Below are 18,367 nucleotides of genomic sequence, written 5' to 3' on the forward strand. Positions count from 1 at the left end.
TGTTCTATTATGGTTTTAGAAACAGCAGGTTGCTCCATTATTGATGTATCACTGCATTTTCTAGATTTATTGATTGCCTCCTGATCTCCTTCAAATATGGGAGTTTTTAATGAAAGGTATTTAAAGAATAATTTTTCAATATATACTGTGTAAGTGATGCTCACCTGGAAGGGTGAAGCCATTTGGATGTTTATTCAGAGATCCAGTCTTCACATTGATGAGTCATTTAGAAAGAATTGTGGGTTAGAATTGGGCTGCAGGGCTAAGCCTCAATTCAAAGACTTGCATCCCTTTTGAGCATACCTTAACATTGATTTTTATCTTGTACCTTCTACTTCTGAAGCTGGGCACAACTACAATTGTAACGATGGTAATCGTTATCTTTGAATGTTCTTTTGGATTTTTGAAAGTATTTTTGAATCTTAAGACCATGAATAAGATATCTGGCTAATTGAGACTGTTCTTATATTGTTCGCAGCAGGAGGCTGGAATATTTCTTATTAATCCTCTTCCTGAGAAAAGTGCACTCAATTTGATGCTTTTTCTATTTTTGAGGGGGAGGGTTGAGAAGGAGGGTCCTTCATGGTAACTTGAGCTGGAATCGAATCTATGGTGTTGACTTGGCTGTCCTTTTCAAACCAGCCATCCTGCTAACTGATGCCGTAGCTTAGTGCCATACATTTATACAATGATGCTTTCTTAGCTGAAATAAATTGCAAATCAAAATTAAGAAGGCTGAAAGTCTCTGTATAGGTACAGTATATGTTTCACAATTATTGTACCTATAAAGGTAAAATACTGTGGAGTACAGTACAGCAGAAACCATGTCCATAGAGATCTCTCTACTAGTAGTACAGGTGCAAACACGAAAGGAATTTAAAATGCAAAGATTGTTTTAAAAAAAAAATTTGCTTCAATACTTGATAAAAACTGTCTCTTATGGAAGAAAAAAATTCATCTTCGACTGAATTTATTGTGGGCGGCACGGTGGCACAGTGGTTAGCACTGCTGCCTCACAGCGCCAGAGACCTGGGTTCAATTCCGGACTCAGGCGACTGACTGTGTGGAGTTTGCACATTCTCCCTGTGTCTGCGTGGGTTTCCTCCAGGTGCTCCCACTTTCCTCCCACAGTCCAAAAATATGCAGGTTAGGTGAATTGGCCACGCTAAATTCCCCATAGTGTTAGGTGTAGGAGAATGGGTCTGGGTGGTGCGCTTCGGTGGGTCGATGTGGACTTTGGGCCGAAGGGCCTGTTTCCACACTGTAAGTAATCTAATCTAATCTAATCTAATCTGAAGAGTGCAGTCACAAATGTACCAACTCCACCAATTCAATCAGCGAGCCGTGCTGATGATGTACCACAGGAGGCACGGTGGCCCAAAATGATGCCAGGAAGTAAGAGATGTTAAAATAGGAAATGAGAGCTAAAGGAAGAGAGAAGACACAAAACAGCGGGAAACCACTTTGAAACAGAAAACTTTAAAAGGGGAGATTTAAACAAAGATTCCCTGTATATTCTCATTTCCCCCACTTTTACACCCAATTAGTCTTTATGTTAGGTTACGTCTACTATGATTATCCACTTGTTTAATCTGTATAACATGGAAATAGAAATAGGCCATTTGATCCTTTCTGTATCTGCTGTCCCATTCAATGTGATTATGGCTGATCATTCAATTCAATACTTCTTTCTTCCCTTACCCTTTGATCCCTTTAGCTCTAAAAGCTACATTTAACTCCTTGAGAATATTCAGTAGCTTGACCTCAACTGCTTTCTGTACCAGAGAATTTTACAGGCTCACTGGTTTGTTCTTTCTTGCAATTTTCGACTCCATTTTAACTATTTGGCATCCCTCCTAGATTAATATAATCAGGTTAAGTGTAGCTTCCTTGAATTATTTCTCGTCAATGTATAAATGTTGATTACTGTTAGTTGCTTTTGTGTACTTGTATTGAGGAACCAAGCTATGAACTCACCAATTTCATACAAATGTATTCCTGTGTTGAATGCATGGTTTTTACCTGAGCAATATTTAAAATCTAGATGGTGCACAGATTGACTGACTCCTGCTGACATGTTGCTGACTTGTTTTTCAGGTTGTCAGACAATTTGAACGAATTGGTGTCAAAGTGTACATAACAGCCTATGACGGTAATTAGTTTTCATTACTCCATTTTCATTGACTCTTAATTTTTAAAATATTAACATGAAAAATCATTTGGAATAAAGTTTGTATTTAAAACAAAAATTAATGAACTATTATCTCCTCTTCAAATCAGGCTTCTTTTATTCTTTCTAAACCAGTAACTAAAAAAAAATTATGCTGATCTGAAGCTTGAAGCTGATAGATTTCAGTCGGTGTTCTAAATGCAATGAGTGATCTCCGCCCTCACTTAAAGTTGTAGCTCCCTTCCTGAAAAATATGACTTTAGTTAAACAGCATGAGAATGAGAGATTCCAATGGGAATCTGTTAAAATGGGCATATCCCTTCGGATATTAGTGTGCAAATTTCAATACAGTAAACGTACAGCACTGTGTATTCCTAGCTGAAATAATGTGCAAAATGACAAATGACTAAACATAAAAGAAATGCTGTATAAATTGGATATCTATTCAGGCAGACCCTCTGGTTCAAGGATAACCTGTTCTTGCTCCAGCTTGCAGGGTCTGATGTGCCTGATTGAACCAATGCACAAATGGTAGACTTTGCCACATGTGGAGCAGGTGTTGCTTGAATGGTCTGTCTGTTCAGTGAGTTGTTTGGAGGTGTTTGCTCTTCTTCTACCACCTTAACATCTCTGCACAGGATTGCTCTCATATATTGTAGTGCCTTCTGAATGAGTTATCTCACAATTTGGTTGGTTAGCAGAGTCAGTAGAGACTTCAGGATGTTCAAGGATATGCCTAAAGATGCTTCAATGGAAGTGGCTTTAAGTGATTAAAGTGTCTCTGTTTCCCTCTGTCTCTGTGTGTGTCTCTCTCTCGCTGTCTGTCGCTCGCGCGCTCTCTCTCTCTCTCTCTCTCTCTCTCTGTCTGTGTCTCTGTATCTCTGTTTCTCTCTTTCTCTCTCTCTGTCAGTCACTGTGTGTCTCTGTCAGTTTCTATGTGTGTGTCTCTCTCACTCTCCTCCCTTCCATCCCCTCACCCCAGGCATCAGAAAAAAACCAGCTCACAGTCGAGAATTGTATCTTTTTGTGTAATGGAGTGAGCAGTTCAGGATGCAACTTGTCTGCAAAATAAACCAGTTGGGTTGCATTCTCTTTGATAATTTTGCTTTAGTTCTAAAATTACACTTGTCATTCCTTCAAGCTTGAATTAAGACCTGTGGTTCAACTTGCTTCAAAATGTGTCAATCAGAGCATGGCACCTGACATCACAGTGCACTGTTTTTCAGTTGTCATTTCACAATGACAATGCACAATGAAGCAAAGTAACACACGATAGCACTAATTGGAAATTGAAGATGCAAATTGAGAAAGTGGAAAACCAATCCGGAAAGTGTCTGTGTAGATACTGAGGTTTGTACTGTACACAACTGTGAGATCCTCCATAGTTGGATAGCCTGTTGAAGCTATTGAGGCTAACACATGAATACATTAAGTGCAAAGCACAATCACCACCAATGGAAGCATAATTTCTGAGAGAATCAGGAACAGCAGGGAGTTTTTTTTTATTATTCTAGTCAAGGGATGAGAGTGCAACTAGCAAGCCCAACATTTTCAAGCCCTTGAGCTATACTGTTAAAGAAGATAACTTTATCTCATGTGGCACAGGTTTGTGAAGGAGGAGTTTCCAGGATTTCGATCCACTGACCGTGAAATAGCAGCAAGACTGGCTGGCAAGTGAACTGGAGATAAACTTGCAGATGATGATATTCCCAACTGTCTGTTGCTTTTGTTCAGCAAGTTGGAGGTTGCAGGTTTGGAGGATACTGACCTTATTTTTTTCAGGAAGGGACATACTAACTTGTTTTTGAAGTGGAGAAGCAATTATGCCGAGGTTTGTTTCCTTATGTCTGCATTTGATTTTGCCCTTCAGAGAGCTGAGTACTTAGTAAGAGAATTGGAGGGGTGGAATATCATTGCAATCACCTTTGTGTTTACAAAGTTAAAAATCAGGTTATAGTCCAACAGGTTTATTTGGAAGCACTAGCTTTTTGAGCACTGCTGCTTCTTCAGGTGGTTGTAGAGTATAAGATTGTATAAGAATTTATAGCAAAAGTTTACAGTGTGATGTAACTGAAATTATATATTGAAAAAGACCTGGATTGTTTGTTAAGTCTTTCATCTTTTAGAATGAACATGTTGGTTTCAATTCTTTCATGTGTAAATTGCAGAACATTTTTAAAGTTACATTCTCAAGTAATCTTTAAGAATTGGTGCCATGTTAGCCCAGATAATGCATTGAAGGTGTGAGGTGTCCTGTGTGAGACTGCTTATGCCACAGTGTTCAGACTGATTCTAACCTAAAAAACAGATTATAGTTCGAGGCCAAATCCACTGAGTATCACTAGAACTTAAATTCAACCAACACATCTCGAATTTGGTCACTATGACTGGTATCATCAAACAATATGCAGCTTTATAGGGAAAAGACAGGAGATTGGCACAAAGTCAAAATGTTTAGACACAGTTTGTCAGACAGCCTCCTTCTGCACCATAACAGTTGTGATTTTGTGGTCAACACCCATTTTGTTTCCCTAATGTCACTTTATTTATAGGACAGAATCCGCCACCCTTACCTGGTCTGGCCTGAGTGTGATTCCAGACCCACTGCTATGTGCTTTGAAATTGTCTTAGCAAGCCTCTCAATATGTGGGTACTTGTGGATGGGCTACACAGCTGGCATTGCCAGCTTCACCCACATTCCACAAATGAATTGAACAACTACACTTGTCAGCTTCCTTAGAATTTAAAAAAAAAGTAGGATTTTTATTTTAAAGAGAAAGAGAGTCTGTCATTCAACTGGACCCTGACGTATAGAAGCAATTATACAACGTTGAGACCTCGGCATCCACAGCAATCACAATTACCTGAAATAGGTTGAGTCAGGTATATTACTGTGCTCCAGAGCAGCAATCAACACACAAGGTTTGCTGGTAGTTTTTATGGTTAATATTCTCTACTTATGTAGCCCTCCCAAGTTGTAATATTAGTAATCCGTAGATAACTTTCTAATATTTGGACGGTTACCAGTAAGTTGTGTAATAAGAGAATTCCTCAACTGAGAAAGTATTATGATTAAAATTGAGTCTGTGATTTTAATATTTTTTAAATTATTCTAAATTTCAGACCATGTTGTGAAGAAAATGGAGAGTTGTGGATTTTTTGACGACCATGTTAAAAAGGACATCCTGTATCTCACAGTTCATGATGCTGTTGTTTACATTCATACTCAGACTATGTATAAAGACATAGAAGATCCTATTTTTGAGAAGGTGGGAAAAAATTGCATCGTTAGTCGTTTTCTGGTCCAATCGGGGATCACAGACTATTTACTTGCAAATTCTGTTTGGATACTTCCTGTAGATCAAACCAATCTCTTCATCCTCTTCTATAATGTTGCAGCAGTTGATGCTGACTATTTTCACTTCATGAAGTAACACTCCCTTACTATTCAGTGAGTATCTATTTAAATGGAAGCAATGAAGAGTTGGTTTGTGAGAGGAACAGAAATTGCATATTGAACTGGAATTTTGCAGTGTTTTTGTGTTTTCTTGTTATTCTTTTTAGATTAGCTATGTTTGGACCAAATTGTGCAAAGCGTAGACATTCAGATGCAAACTTTTAGATTATGGAGGAAAGAATGAAATGTAATGGAGAATATCCGTTAGAACTGACAATTGTAAGATTCTCCCTATGACCTTCTGTAATAGTAGAATAGTGACAGATGGAACACTTATAAAGAAAGGAATGAAAGCTTAACAAAAAGGTACTATGTAATGGCAATTTAATGAACAACAAATAAAATTTTTGGGCTAAAATACAACTGATTATGATTCAACAGTATGTGTGCCAACTCAGGTGTACCAAACATGGAAATAAATAATCAAAATAATATTATTGAATGAATAACCAACAGTTTTGTAGAAATTTCCTTGTACCATTTATAATTCGTAACTTGTGTCACTTATGATTTTAACCAGGAGCCCCATCCAGAGCTCAAACTTCCTCAGCAAATGGAAAGAATTCCCTCCCCCACCCAACTCCTTGCATTTGGCTGAAACAGTTTGTAAGAATGTAGTGATGGCACTGGGAGGTACTTGAAACAGGCTTGCATTCTCTCTTGTCACAGAAATACTTAAACGATAGTGTGCACGCCTAAAGTATAACAAATAATACTGTAGATACAGATCTGACACTGAGTGTTGTCATTAATTGTAATCTATATGACCTTGTTAGTTGCTGAACATTCTGTTCATTGTGTTTCAGAAAAATATCTTGGCTATGTTTAGTGTAGTTTAGGACAAAGACACAAAATACTAAATGTCGTGTTAAAATTAGACATCTAATTTTCTGTCAGATATAATAAACCATCTTTCTGCCTTTGGTATCTGCATTTACTATCCCTTTTCTGCTTCATAACAGTAACGTTTACTAATCTGATTATTTAGATATCACTTATGCAGGAATCCAAAGAACCAATTCCATTGTCAGATCAGGAAGATGATGTGGAAGAATTGGAAGATCAAAATCAGGTAAATGCTTGGTTTTAAAATATCTTATTAATAGTAGCCTAAAACCGAGTTGCCTCTTCATTTCCTGGAGCACAATTTCCTTTGATAGAATGATTAGCCTTTTCTATCCCTCATTTTGCTGGCACCTAAGTTGCAAAGGTAAATGCATGTTTATTGAGAAACTGCAAACATAGTTGCTTATTATAAAGTGCAGCATTGATCACAAATTGTGCAGAATATACTGGAAATGATTTTGCAATATGTAGTCCAGCCGTCTGTATGCAATAAGCTACATTTATTACTTTGTAACTAACTTGTATTGAACAAATAAATTAAAATATCGTGACCTACAAACAAATTTGGCCACAGATCAGTTAAAGTGTAGTACATGTAAGACAACATACACAGGCATATGTACATGTGATTGCAAGTTCAATTGGAATTCCCAAAACTGAGACCAATGTCTCTGGAGTTTGGTTGGCTACGTCTGTGAGGAAAACAGAGTAAACATGGATAAATTAAAGTGGAAGTGCAGAGCAGCAATAATCTACTAAAATAGCAGAACAATAGTCCAAGCAATTCCCGTTGCTATGGGAAAAATAATCCAGATGCTGGATTATACATAGTGCATTGTAATTCTAAATGTGAGAAAGAGGTGGTATGAAACAAGAATTTTAGATGCAGAAGGAAGATTTGAGACAGATTTAAAAGCCAAAGAGTAGAAGAGAAAAAGAGATCAGAAATGAGGAGGGGGGAAAGAGAAGGAATGAACGAAGAAGATCTTGCGGCATCTGTGGAGAAAGAAATAATGGCTTGGATGTTGGCGAGATGGTTTTTAATCCCCTGGATGGGAGTTGCACATGAGGACCCTGTAGAATCACCATCATAGCAGACTCCAAAAGATTCCCGCTATATGTGGAAGCCTTCAAAAGTCTCAGTTTTAAATCTGGGAATTTGGAGGTTTTTAATGAAATTAAGTAAAATAGTTAATCGGCAAAAGGTTAGATTATTAAGTACACAGTGTAACTCATGTCGATTACACTGCTCCCATGTCTTCTACCAGTTCCCAAGACCTTGCCTCAATCCCTGCCTCTGGACCCAGTTCAAACATGCAGGTAGGCCACCACCACCAGCAACACCAACACCCCTGACTGGATCTTGGTTGACCAAACTGATGCCTTGCTACTATACTAGACCATTCCCATTGTTGGCCACGACCCCTCCCTTCTGGCCTGACCTGACCCAATTCAACTCAGCTGGACCTGATATTCCCATTTTCTGCCCTCACTCTCACTGAACTTAAGCAACTGGCACCCAGCCACCTTGACTTAGCCTCTACACTGCATCATTTCTCTTATCACCTTACACCCAGTGCCCACCCCTTTTTTTTACTTGGACTTACACCAACCTGGCCCCTACTTACATGCCACACTGCCCCCTTACTTACCTGGCATCCTATCCCTGGCACATTATTCCCTCCTAGCTGGCACCCTATCTCCTACCAATCTGCTGTCCTACTCCTGGCATTTTACCCTTCCCCAGCTGGTGCTCTACTTACCTGGCACACTGACGCCCTAATATTCCACTTGACTTAGAACTTCCCCTCAACTGCAGCTGTCAAAGTGGCAAGTAGTATTTTTTTTCCAAATTTCAGAATGTGGTGGCTGACTGCTGTGAGAACAGGATGTGGTTTGTCTTCCTCTTGACAGTTCTGTGCCACATTAGGCTTGCAGAGCTCTTCTTTCTTTTTAAATAAGAGTCTTTGTCCCTTGAGATTTCCATTCTTCAGAAAACCAGAGTTCCAGAGTTAATGTTTTGAGTCTAATGTGACTCTTTGATACTGAAGAGAAGTAGAAATCTGATTTTTGTTTTTGCTACCAATAAAAAAAGTGGGGTTCAGGCATGTGAAACTGAAAGGTAACTCGGGGAACTGTTAGAATGTAAGGGCGATAGAGATCTTTGGTGGCATAGAACAAGGGGAGTAAGAGTTCTGGTTCAGATCCAGGTGTTAATAACAGAATAAAGGTCAATTTTGACTGAAAGGTAAAATGGGATTTTGGATTTAATTTTGTTCAGAGAAAGGCAAGAGGAGGAGAGAGAGCAGCAGGGAAACAAAAGGCCAACAGTAAATTTTCAAGAAAACACTTGGGGAAAATAAACAGCAAAAATCATTATTGTGCTAGCTTTCACAATCTCTAGCATTGTATATTGTTTATAATTGTAGTTGCGATGAGAATATTCATAATACCCATTACCCTCTTTTTAGAATTGTCAGGATAAATAGTGGTCACTTTCCAACTTTGTGTTCCTGTCAGAGAATGCAAGTTGGAAGTTAAGTCATGTGAAGCTTAATTTTCTGATAATTTAAAGTGATATGTACAGATATGCTGTACATGGCTGTCCATTTTGTCTCTTGGCTGCAATGCTTCCGACTGGAATGCACTGTCAGAAAATTATGTCTGGTATCCTTTTTTCTATTTCTTGAACTTGGAAAGGTTAGATTGACCTGACAGATGCATTAAACCCATTTAAACAAGACAATTTGAATCCAATTAAACATGTGTTTCGCAAGAACTGAGTATTACAACAGCCAGTGTTTACACTGGCACTCACCCAGGAATAACCTCAATTCATAGGTGGTTGAAAGCAGGAGTAGTATCTTTGTTATCATTTGGGTAAAGTATAAGAAAAACTATGCTTCATTTACTATCAGTTCTTAACCCAGATAGCTGTTTACGATGTTGTAGCTTCTCTTGGTGACCTCTCTTCCTGCATTTTGTTTAAAAAATCCATCATATGAACAGTGGTATACATTTAAATGCTGAAGAACCTATTTGTATTTGCCATACTGAGTTCTGAAAACTTTGCCGAGTTCTCTGTTCCTGAAAACCTCAGTTTATAATGACAAAATGTAATATCCACATAGAGGTTTCTTATTAGATTCTTTCAGCTATGATTTTAGTTAGCTGATTTCAGCAAAGGTGGCATTTCTTAACAATTAGCTTAAGAGGAGGAAAATCATTCCGGATTCCATATCCTTGTGTCTGACTCTAACTGTATGTAATTGGGCATTGGGTGAAAATACACCCAGGTGTCATTGTCAACTGCATGGTTCCACTCATGAAGAATGGACGACCTAATCAGCTATAATGGGGCAAATGATGTTGAGAGGATGATAACCTGGTTATGGTTCAACTAGTTGCTGAATAAGATGGGAGATCGCTTTTTGTTATTTCAAGCACTTGAGAATATCAAAGAATCTTTGCCAACCTATGAACAAATACTGCAGATATAACGGAGTATCTTGAGCAGGATTCTAGTGTGCCTCAGCATCTGAGATCTGAAACCGCAACATCTGAGTCAAGATTTCTGCTTCATCAGCTTATCCAGTGCTACCTGGAGGGAGTACAAATGTTAATTTCAAGCTTCTTTGAGCTCCTCTACAGTCTGTTAACGTTCGCTGTCTAAGATCACATTTGAAGAGCAGCTAACTTAGGAAGTGTTGCACTGTCTCTGAGAGAAATAAAATTAGTGAACTTTCCAAATTCCTCAAATATTTTATAGTTAATACTGTAATGATCTTTAGCAAAAGCAGAGTTTTGTAGTTTAATAGACTTAGGTAGTCTTCCTTTTCAATGTTGTCAACCTTTGTCCACCAGAAATCGCTGACTAGCCAGTTAATAGTAACCACAATGACCATTCATATGTACTAACCTTATTGGAAAATCCTTTCTACACAATGCAAGTAAATGGATTTGATGTGGGAGTTTACTTAAATATCTCCTATCGTTATTTCAAAAAGGTTTGCTTTCTGCAAAGCTTGGAATTCTGGTAAGAATTTGTCCAACAAAGCCTGTATGAATGCAGGTTCTAAACTCTTTAACAGTTACAAGTGGTACATTGACTTCTTCAGTAACGTACAGCAAGCTCTGCATGACCTGTGTTCTCAGCTTATGAAGTTTCAAGCTACTTGCCACGTTCCATGAAATGCTTGGATAAAATTGCTTTAATTGGTTGGTCTTCCTCTTCCTAGCTTACAGCAGTTATTTTAATAGGTAGAGCTGCTGTTGAAGTTCATTGGTTGCACTCCTTTTCCATGCTAGTTTAGCAGAACCAACGAGCAGTAACCAAGGAAATAGAGCACATTCAATGGTCAAAAATCACATTCATGCAAATTATTCTTAGTATCTTAACAAAGTGCACAAAAGGATGAAGGTACTCAAGCTTACGCAATGTCAGTGTGACCCAAAATCACAATTGCTATGCCATGCCCCTTCGTTTTAAAAAAAACTAGAGTCACAATTAGCTACATTTTGCCTCGTGGCTTAAAGATAGGTGTTCTGGAAAATCAGTTTGTAGCCATTAATGGTTGTTAATTACATTTAAAATTTTAATTGTTAGCAAATTTTAATATTTGTCTTTTCTTTTGGCGGTTGCATTTCAATTTACTGTCCTGAGATAAGAGTTGTAATACTCTATTCCAAATATTTCTTCACAGGGTCACCGTGGATTCAGCTATTAAAGAATATATATCCAGATGTCCCAAAACAGTGCAAATTTCCTGGCCATCTATACATGATTATTATTTAATACAGATTCAGTGCTGTCTTCCATACTATTATGCAATTAGAACATGACTGATTTTTAGTAAAATCTATATTGTTCTCAGAATTTATTTTTATGTACATGTATGGAAGAAATTACTTATTCCTGTAATGGTGACGATAATTTTTATATTTGTCTGGGTATTAGCTATTCATGGTTTCTCGATATACTGGACATCATTTTGTATAGGTATTAAAGGTATGATGTTATTAACAAGCAAGAAATGATGCTGCACTGTAGGGTAGCCTAAAGAAAGCTGCTGTCATTGTCATACAGGTCAAATTGGTGTGTAACATGCAGCAACAAATTCAGTTTCCAGTTTCCTTCTGATAGCATGATTCATTCATTTTCGAAAGCGTTTTCAACATAATACTGCAAAAATAGACTTTCTATGGTAGCCAAACACTTCCATGTTTCCTACAGTATCGTGGGCACCTGCTATCATTACCTGTAGTAGCAGACCCTTTTAGGCTACACTACCAAGGTACCAAAGTCAACCTCTCTAGGAGCACTGAATCAACAAGAACAATATTACCCTTAAATGTGATATCTAACCAGTGAATTCTCACTAGGCATAGAACGCTACCTTCTAAAAGCTTTATCATCTCTGTGTTGCCAGCTTACTTTATATACACTGAGGTATATTAAGTATATACACTAAGAATGTTCTAAGCCTTACAGAAATGGATTTGGCTCACTGGTGTGATTCTGCCTGTAATGTCAATTGAAAGGTCTGACTGGCACTAGCTGCAGTGGCTAAACACCTGGAGCCAGTTAAATACCACTGAGCAGCAAATGGTGAAGCTGGCGGGATTTTCCCGACAGCAGACAAGCCCCCGGCAGAGGTCAAAGAGCAGGCTGGTGAATAGAGGTGGCCTCCTGACGAGGGAGGGTCAGTGTGGCCTCCTTTTATTTTCCCCTCTCCAACTCGCTTTTGAGCCAGGTTCAAGAGGACAGTGCCTGACCTGTGGAAAGGCCACCTTTGACAATGATGGCCTGAAAAATGTGGCCACACTTATTGTTTTGCACTTTTTTTTCCAATTATTCAGTTTCCTACCTGCATTGGTAGCACTCACTTATCTCAGTGGGCCTGCTAACCAGAAATCACTGCAGGTCCTCTGATTTCACTTTTGTTTCTTTAGTCATCCTGCGCTCCATAATTAGATGGAGCTTCTTAACTGACCAAATGCTGGAAGGTTGCAACTGTTGTTCCCTCACAATTTCCTGACCTACGGGAGATCCGGCAATCTCTCCAAAATCCAAGCACAGGATTTTGATTTTATACAAAGAATTCCAAAGCCAAATGCTTTTCTGCGCAGAATGTTCAGTGAATTGTTCACAATTCAGACTTTTTAAAAAATATCTATCAGAACTGAATTCAAAGCACAGCATAGAACATTGCTGGGTATGATGAAAATGAATTATTGAATTGTAAAAACTTTATATTTGATAGCTTCTGATTGTTTGATAGCTTCTGATAATATGCTTCATTATCCAATAATTTGATTGTTAGTGGTATTTTTAGTTATCTTCAGTCTTAAATAGTATTTTAATCATTCAGCAGGGAAAAATGCAATAAATGTCAAGGAAATATTTTGGCAATAATTGTTAATTTGGGAGTTTTTTTTATCTAATTTTTGTTTGCAATAGTGATGGTAAGGTTTAAAGCATTAATGGTGTGACTAGTTAAATGGGATCTGTTTGGTTTGGTTTTTATATCTAGTTTACCCACAAAATAGAATGCCAGGGGTCTGATTTTTTTAGAAGCATCGAGATCCAACTGAGCACTGTATTCTTAACTGAATTCTAATTGATGTTTTATAGTCTAATTCTGGAGCCTAAACCACCTAATTAGGTGCTAGTTTTCCAAGAAGACTTTGTAAAAACAAAAAAAAATTGGCTATAAATAAAAGCTATTGCAAGACAGCTAACAAGAACTATATCTCTTTCATATAATTTTGAACTTCATAGCAATATAATCCACCTAAGCATGATAACCAATATACATTTGTAATAAGTTATGTCTAGTTTTATATTTGATTTATTGTTCATGAGCTCCTTAGCTCATAACATTGAAAAGATAAGAATATGCCTTTTCAGTCACAATTTGAAAGGATTCAGTCAATCTGTGATGTTATCAATAGGTATGTTGATGCATGTAAAACAGTCAGTTTCAAACCTGTGTGACCTATTGTTAAGATGTGATTTACAACATTGTATACAATTCTGAGTACACCAACTTCCAAATGACATTGGAGAGACTTCAAAGCACATAATTTAGTCTTATTCTAGGGCTTAAAGTCAAAAGTCTCTAATGAGAATTTTGAGCTGAATTTATTTTCATTCAAGATAAGAAAATCGCAAGCATAAACAACTTGAAGTCTTGAAATGACGATGGATAGAGAATGTGACTAGAAACAGGAATTTTGAAAAAAGTGAAGATAGAAGTAAAACAAAGTTAAGTCTTGAATAAAACTAGAGATTAGAGTTTTCTTTGAATATTAAACAGACTGACTAAACTCCAGTAAAAGCAGTTTGTGCTCTGTTTTATTAAGTACACTGGAAAACAATAGTTCACGTGCTGATAGAAGCATGTGGGTCACCTTTGGAGAAGTTAAGTGTGTGTTTTAAAATATGGATTAATATTTCACAGATATGTTTGTATCCCATTTGTGCTTGTGACAATTAAGAGTGTTAATCACTTGGAGGTTTCTCTGGTGAACTGTTGGGTAAATCCCACATTGATGTATGTTGTACACAGTGAGATTGACAGCTGAAAATCATTTACTACTTCATGTTCTGTGTTAAAAATTTGGGGAAGTGGTTGTCAGATTTTTCACTTTTTAATGCAGTTAAAATAAAAGGACAAGCTGGTTAAGTTCATTCCTTCCAGAAGCTTCAACTTTGGTTCTACTCTGATTTTGTATTGAATTTACTGTCACGGATTATTTTTTAAATGTTCTAATTAAAGAATATTGAATTTTTGAGTTATGTGAAATTGATTTTTTGGTTGTTTTAAATCATTCTGAAAACAGTGAATTTATGAAGCTTAAGTTTTACTAATTTTAAACTTTCTAACAATTTTTTTCAGTTAAGTCAAAGTTAATTTACTTAATTTAGGATCCAGGTCAAGTTTCATGATCAGCTGTTACTGAAATTTTCTTTGTAAAATGGTTCCAAATAATTTTCTCATTTGATAGAATACATAAATTGACTATTCCTATAAATATTAGTTGATTAATACTCATTATAAATCAGTCCACTTGCTTGCTGGAAACATTTTAATAGGTTTAAAACCAGCTGGTTTAATACCAATGTTAAAATAGTGGACAGTATAATGTTTTATATGGTCTGTAATATTTTAATTTCTAGTTATCTACAATTAGGAGCTACAAAATCCACAGTACTAACAGGATGATTTTGTTTGTCCTGTTCTCCAATATGTGATATTTATGAAACAAGATGATGTGTTGTAAGCGCAATATCTTGAATTTAACCTGCTGGTGGGAACATTCAGTGCCTTGCTCATCAGACACCCGGGATGACACATTGCTACTGCCAAGTGTTGTTTTCATTTCAGTCACTATGAATTCCAAAGCAGCTGTTTTCTAAAGTGTCTGTGGTGCTGGTCAATCTTATGGGGTGTTCATTGGTAAAGGCATTGGCTTACATGTGCAATAGGCAGCCACTAAGACTGAGCAAAGTACTAAAACAAGACATCAACTGATTTGTAGCTAGCAGTGCAGTTTTGGAACTCAGCATGCCAGCTGGCCATGCACTTGACATCCGCGGGAGAAATAAAACCCCACCCGTGCTATGCAAAGAGAAAATTAACTACATACAGAAGGGTGTTGACATTCAATGAAATAAAACTTGAGGTGGCATTGGAGGACAACCTCTGAGCTCTGGGTATGGAAGATTTCACTGTTGATTTCATCTCAGCAAGTGAGAGCAGTCTGTACTGGTTGACAGTCAACAAGAAGGGCATCAACAGTGGCAGAAGTGAGTGGGTGAATGCACTGAAAATGTGCAAAGAGGATAGAGATTGTAAACTGATTGTTCCACCAATGGTGGTTGAGCTATGAAAATCAAAGGTATTCCAACAGTCTAGAATTAGATGAATGTGGATATTGTCAGAGGGTGTGGAACTGAAGGAGGCTTTAATGAACCTTTAATGACTGGAGAAGAAAAGGCATACGGGGGTTCACAACCAGGCAGAAAATTTTAAAATCTAGGTGTAACAAAATCAATGTAGATCAAAAAGCACTTGGATGTTAGAGGATGAGGACTAGTCTAAGCTAAGACAAAAGCAGCAGCATATTGGATGAACATAACTTTTATGAAACATAGAAGGTTGGAAGACCAGCCAGGACTGTGGTGAAATGGTTAAAACTAGAGGTAACAAAGTCATGGATACATTCAAATGAGCTGAGGCAGAATAAAGTTGAGGAATGTTATGGAGGTGGATGTAAGCAACCTGAGTTGTGTAAATACATATCCAGAAATCCCCTCAAGGTCAAGTATGACAAGTTTGCAAATATGTTTGGGCTTTGATTGTGGCCATTGAGATGGATAGCATTTGTGAACACATTTGGGGTGCGAACTGAAGATGATGGCTTCAATGTTTACTCAGAGTAAATTTCTACTCATCCAGCATTGAATGTTTGAAGAGTGGCCTAATGATGTTAACAGTGGAAGCGAAGGGAGAGGTTGTGTTGGGCCAGAACTGGTTGACGGCAACATAAATGCAATGCCTTCGAACAGAGAACATAGAATGTTATAGCGCAGTACAGGCCATTTGACCCTCGAGTTTCACAGGTCAGCGCAATTATCTGAAGCCCATCTAGCCTACATTATTCCATTATCATCCATATATTTATCCAATGACCATTTAAATGCCCTTCTAGTTAGCGAGTCGCCTACTGTTGCAGGCAGGCATTCCACAGAATACTCTGAATAATGAACCTATCTCTGACATCTGACCTATATCTATCACACCTCATTTTAAAGTTGTGTCCCCTCATGCTAGCCATCACCATCCAAGGAAAAAGGTACCATTACGGATGTCATCAAGGGACAGTAATTATATCAGAAATAAGAAGGGGCTAAGGATAGATCCTCAGGGGACAGTCGGGGTAATGGTAGAGGAGCAGGAAGAAAAGCTTTCCAAGTGATGCCCTGGAAAGGAAGATGAGAATCGAGTCTGTGTTCCAGTAAGATGTCAATGGCAAAGCATTGGAGGAGGATGGTGGGCAATGCAGGCAGGGGGACTGCCATTTTTGGTGCCAGCCAACCTAGCATTTTATCAGGGCTGGAGAGATAAGCAGGCTGGTTCCTGGTCATAAGAGATGAGGTGACCTGCTGACCCTCCACTTTAGCGAATGAACTGAATTAATTTGAACCATCTCCTAAGAAGGGAATTTGACAGGTGGACTACCATTTTGGTGCCTGCCAGTCATTTCATGTGACACCCCTCCTTCCATCCAACCACTTTGAAAGTGTGCCAGTAGACGAGGTGTAAATTCCATCACATAGTTATTGAGAAAACAGCTGAGTCGTGTATCATTTAAAGTTGATTTATAGCTGGCAGAGCTGCTCTCCTGATATTATATAAGAACTCACTGCTTAAGTATTTAACTTGCTATGGATCGTCCACGATAACGTTCATAATAGTTGAGCATAGTTATAGAGGAGATTTGGAGATGATGGGGTCTGGAACGCAAAAAATGGAAGTGGCAGAACATAAATCATGTTCATTTTAGTTTACTTTTAATGACTTTATTTAATACTGTTTTGGGAGGCAGGGTTGTATTGTTGGTCTGGGGAGATGGGCAGTACTTGAGAGAAATCAGGAGGGCAAAACGGGACATGAGATAGCTTTGGCAAATAGGGTTAAGGAGGATCCAAAGAGTTTTTACAAATACATTAAGGACAAAAGGGTAACTAGGGAGAGAATAGAGCCCCTCAAAGATTAGCAAGGCAGCCTTTGTGTGGAGCCGCAGGAGATGGGGGAGATACTAAACGAGTATTTTGCATCAGTATTTACTGTGGAAAAGGAGATGGAAGATGTGGAATGTGGGGAAATAAATGGTGATACCTTGAAAAATGTCCATATTACAGAGGATGAAGTGCTGGATTCTTGAAACACTTAAAAGTGGATAAATCCCCAGGACCTGATCAGGTGTACCTTAGAATTCTGTGGGAAGGTAGTGAAGTGATTGCTGGGCCTCTTAAGATATTTGTATCACTGATAATCACAGGTGAGGTGCCAGAAGACTGGAGGTTGGCTAACGTGTTGCTGCTGTTTAAGAAGGGTGGTAAGGACAAGCCAGGGAACTATAGACCAGTGAGCCTGACGTTGGTGGTGGACAAGTTGTTGGAGGGAATCCTGAGGGTCAGGATGTACATGTATTTGGGCTGAAGAAGGGCTTATGCCTGAAATATCGATTCTCCTGTTTCTTGGATGCTGCCTGACTGCTGCGCTTTTCCAGCAACATATTTTTCAGCATGTATTTGGAAAGGCAAGGACTGATTAGGGATAGTCAACATGGCTTTGTGCATGGGAAATCATGTCTCTCAAGCTTGATTGAGTTTTTTTGAAGAAGTAACAAAGAGGATTGATGAAGGCAGAGCAGTAGATGTGATCTGTGTGGACTTCAGTAAGGCGTTCGACATGGTTCTCCATGGGAGACTAGTTAGCAAGGTTACATCTCATGGAATACAGGGAGAACTGGCCATTTGGATACAGAACTGGCTCAAAGGTAGAAGACAGAGGGTGGTGGTGGAGGGTTGTTTTTCAGACTGGAGGCCTGTGACCAGTGGTGTTCCACAAGGATCGGTGCTGGGTTCACTACCTGTCATCATTTACATAAATGATTTGGATGTGAGCATAAGAGGTATAGTTAGTAAGTTTGCAGATGACACCAAAATTGGAGGTGTAGTGGACAGCAAAAAAAGTTATCTCCAATTACAATGGGATCTTGATTAGATGGGCCATGGGCTGAGAAGTGGCAGACGGAGTTTAATTCAGACAAATGTGAGGTGCTGCATTTTGGGAAAGGAAATCTTAGCAAGACTTATACAC

At 38.3% G+C, this 18,367-nt stretch overlaps 1 protein-coding gene across 6 annotated transcripts in view; it reads left to right on the forward strand.

Annotated features, from left to right (window-relative positions):
• Nucleotides 1–14,274, forward strand: part of slc26a4 (solute carrier family 26 member 4) — a 65,825-nt gene extending 51,551 nt beyond the window's left edge. For all 6 annotated transcript variants that reach the window (XM_072562516.1, XM_072562520.1, XM_072562519.1 and 3 more), the window contains 4 exons: nucleotides 2,098–2,152; nucleotides 5,294–5,439; nucleotides 6,616–6,699; nucleotides 11,177–14,274. In XM_072562516.1, the coding sequence (XP_072418617.1) occupies nucleotides 2,098–2,152; nucleotides 5,294–5,439; nucleotides 6,616–6,699; nucleotides 11,177–11,200 (309 nt within the window). In that variant the 3' untranslated portion in view covers nucleotides 11,201–14,274. The remainder of the gene's footprint in view (nucleotides 1–2,097; nucleotides 2,153–5,293; nucleotides 5,440–6,615; nucleotides 6,700–11,176) is intronic.
• Nucleotides 14,275–18,367: the final 4,093 nt, after the last annotated feature.

Source organism: Chiloscyllium punctatum, chromosome 44 (genome assembly GCF_047496795.1).
Source record: "Chiloscyllium punctatum isolate Juve2018m chromosome 44, sChiPun1.3, whole genome shotgun sequence".
In the NCBI taxonomy this organism is placed as follows: Eukaryota; Metazoa; Chordata; class Chondrichthyes; order Orectolobiformes; family Hemiscylliidae; genus Chiloscyllium; species Chiloscyllium punctatum.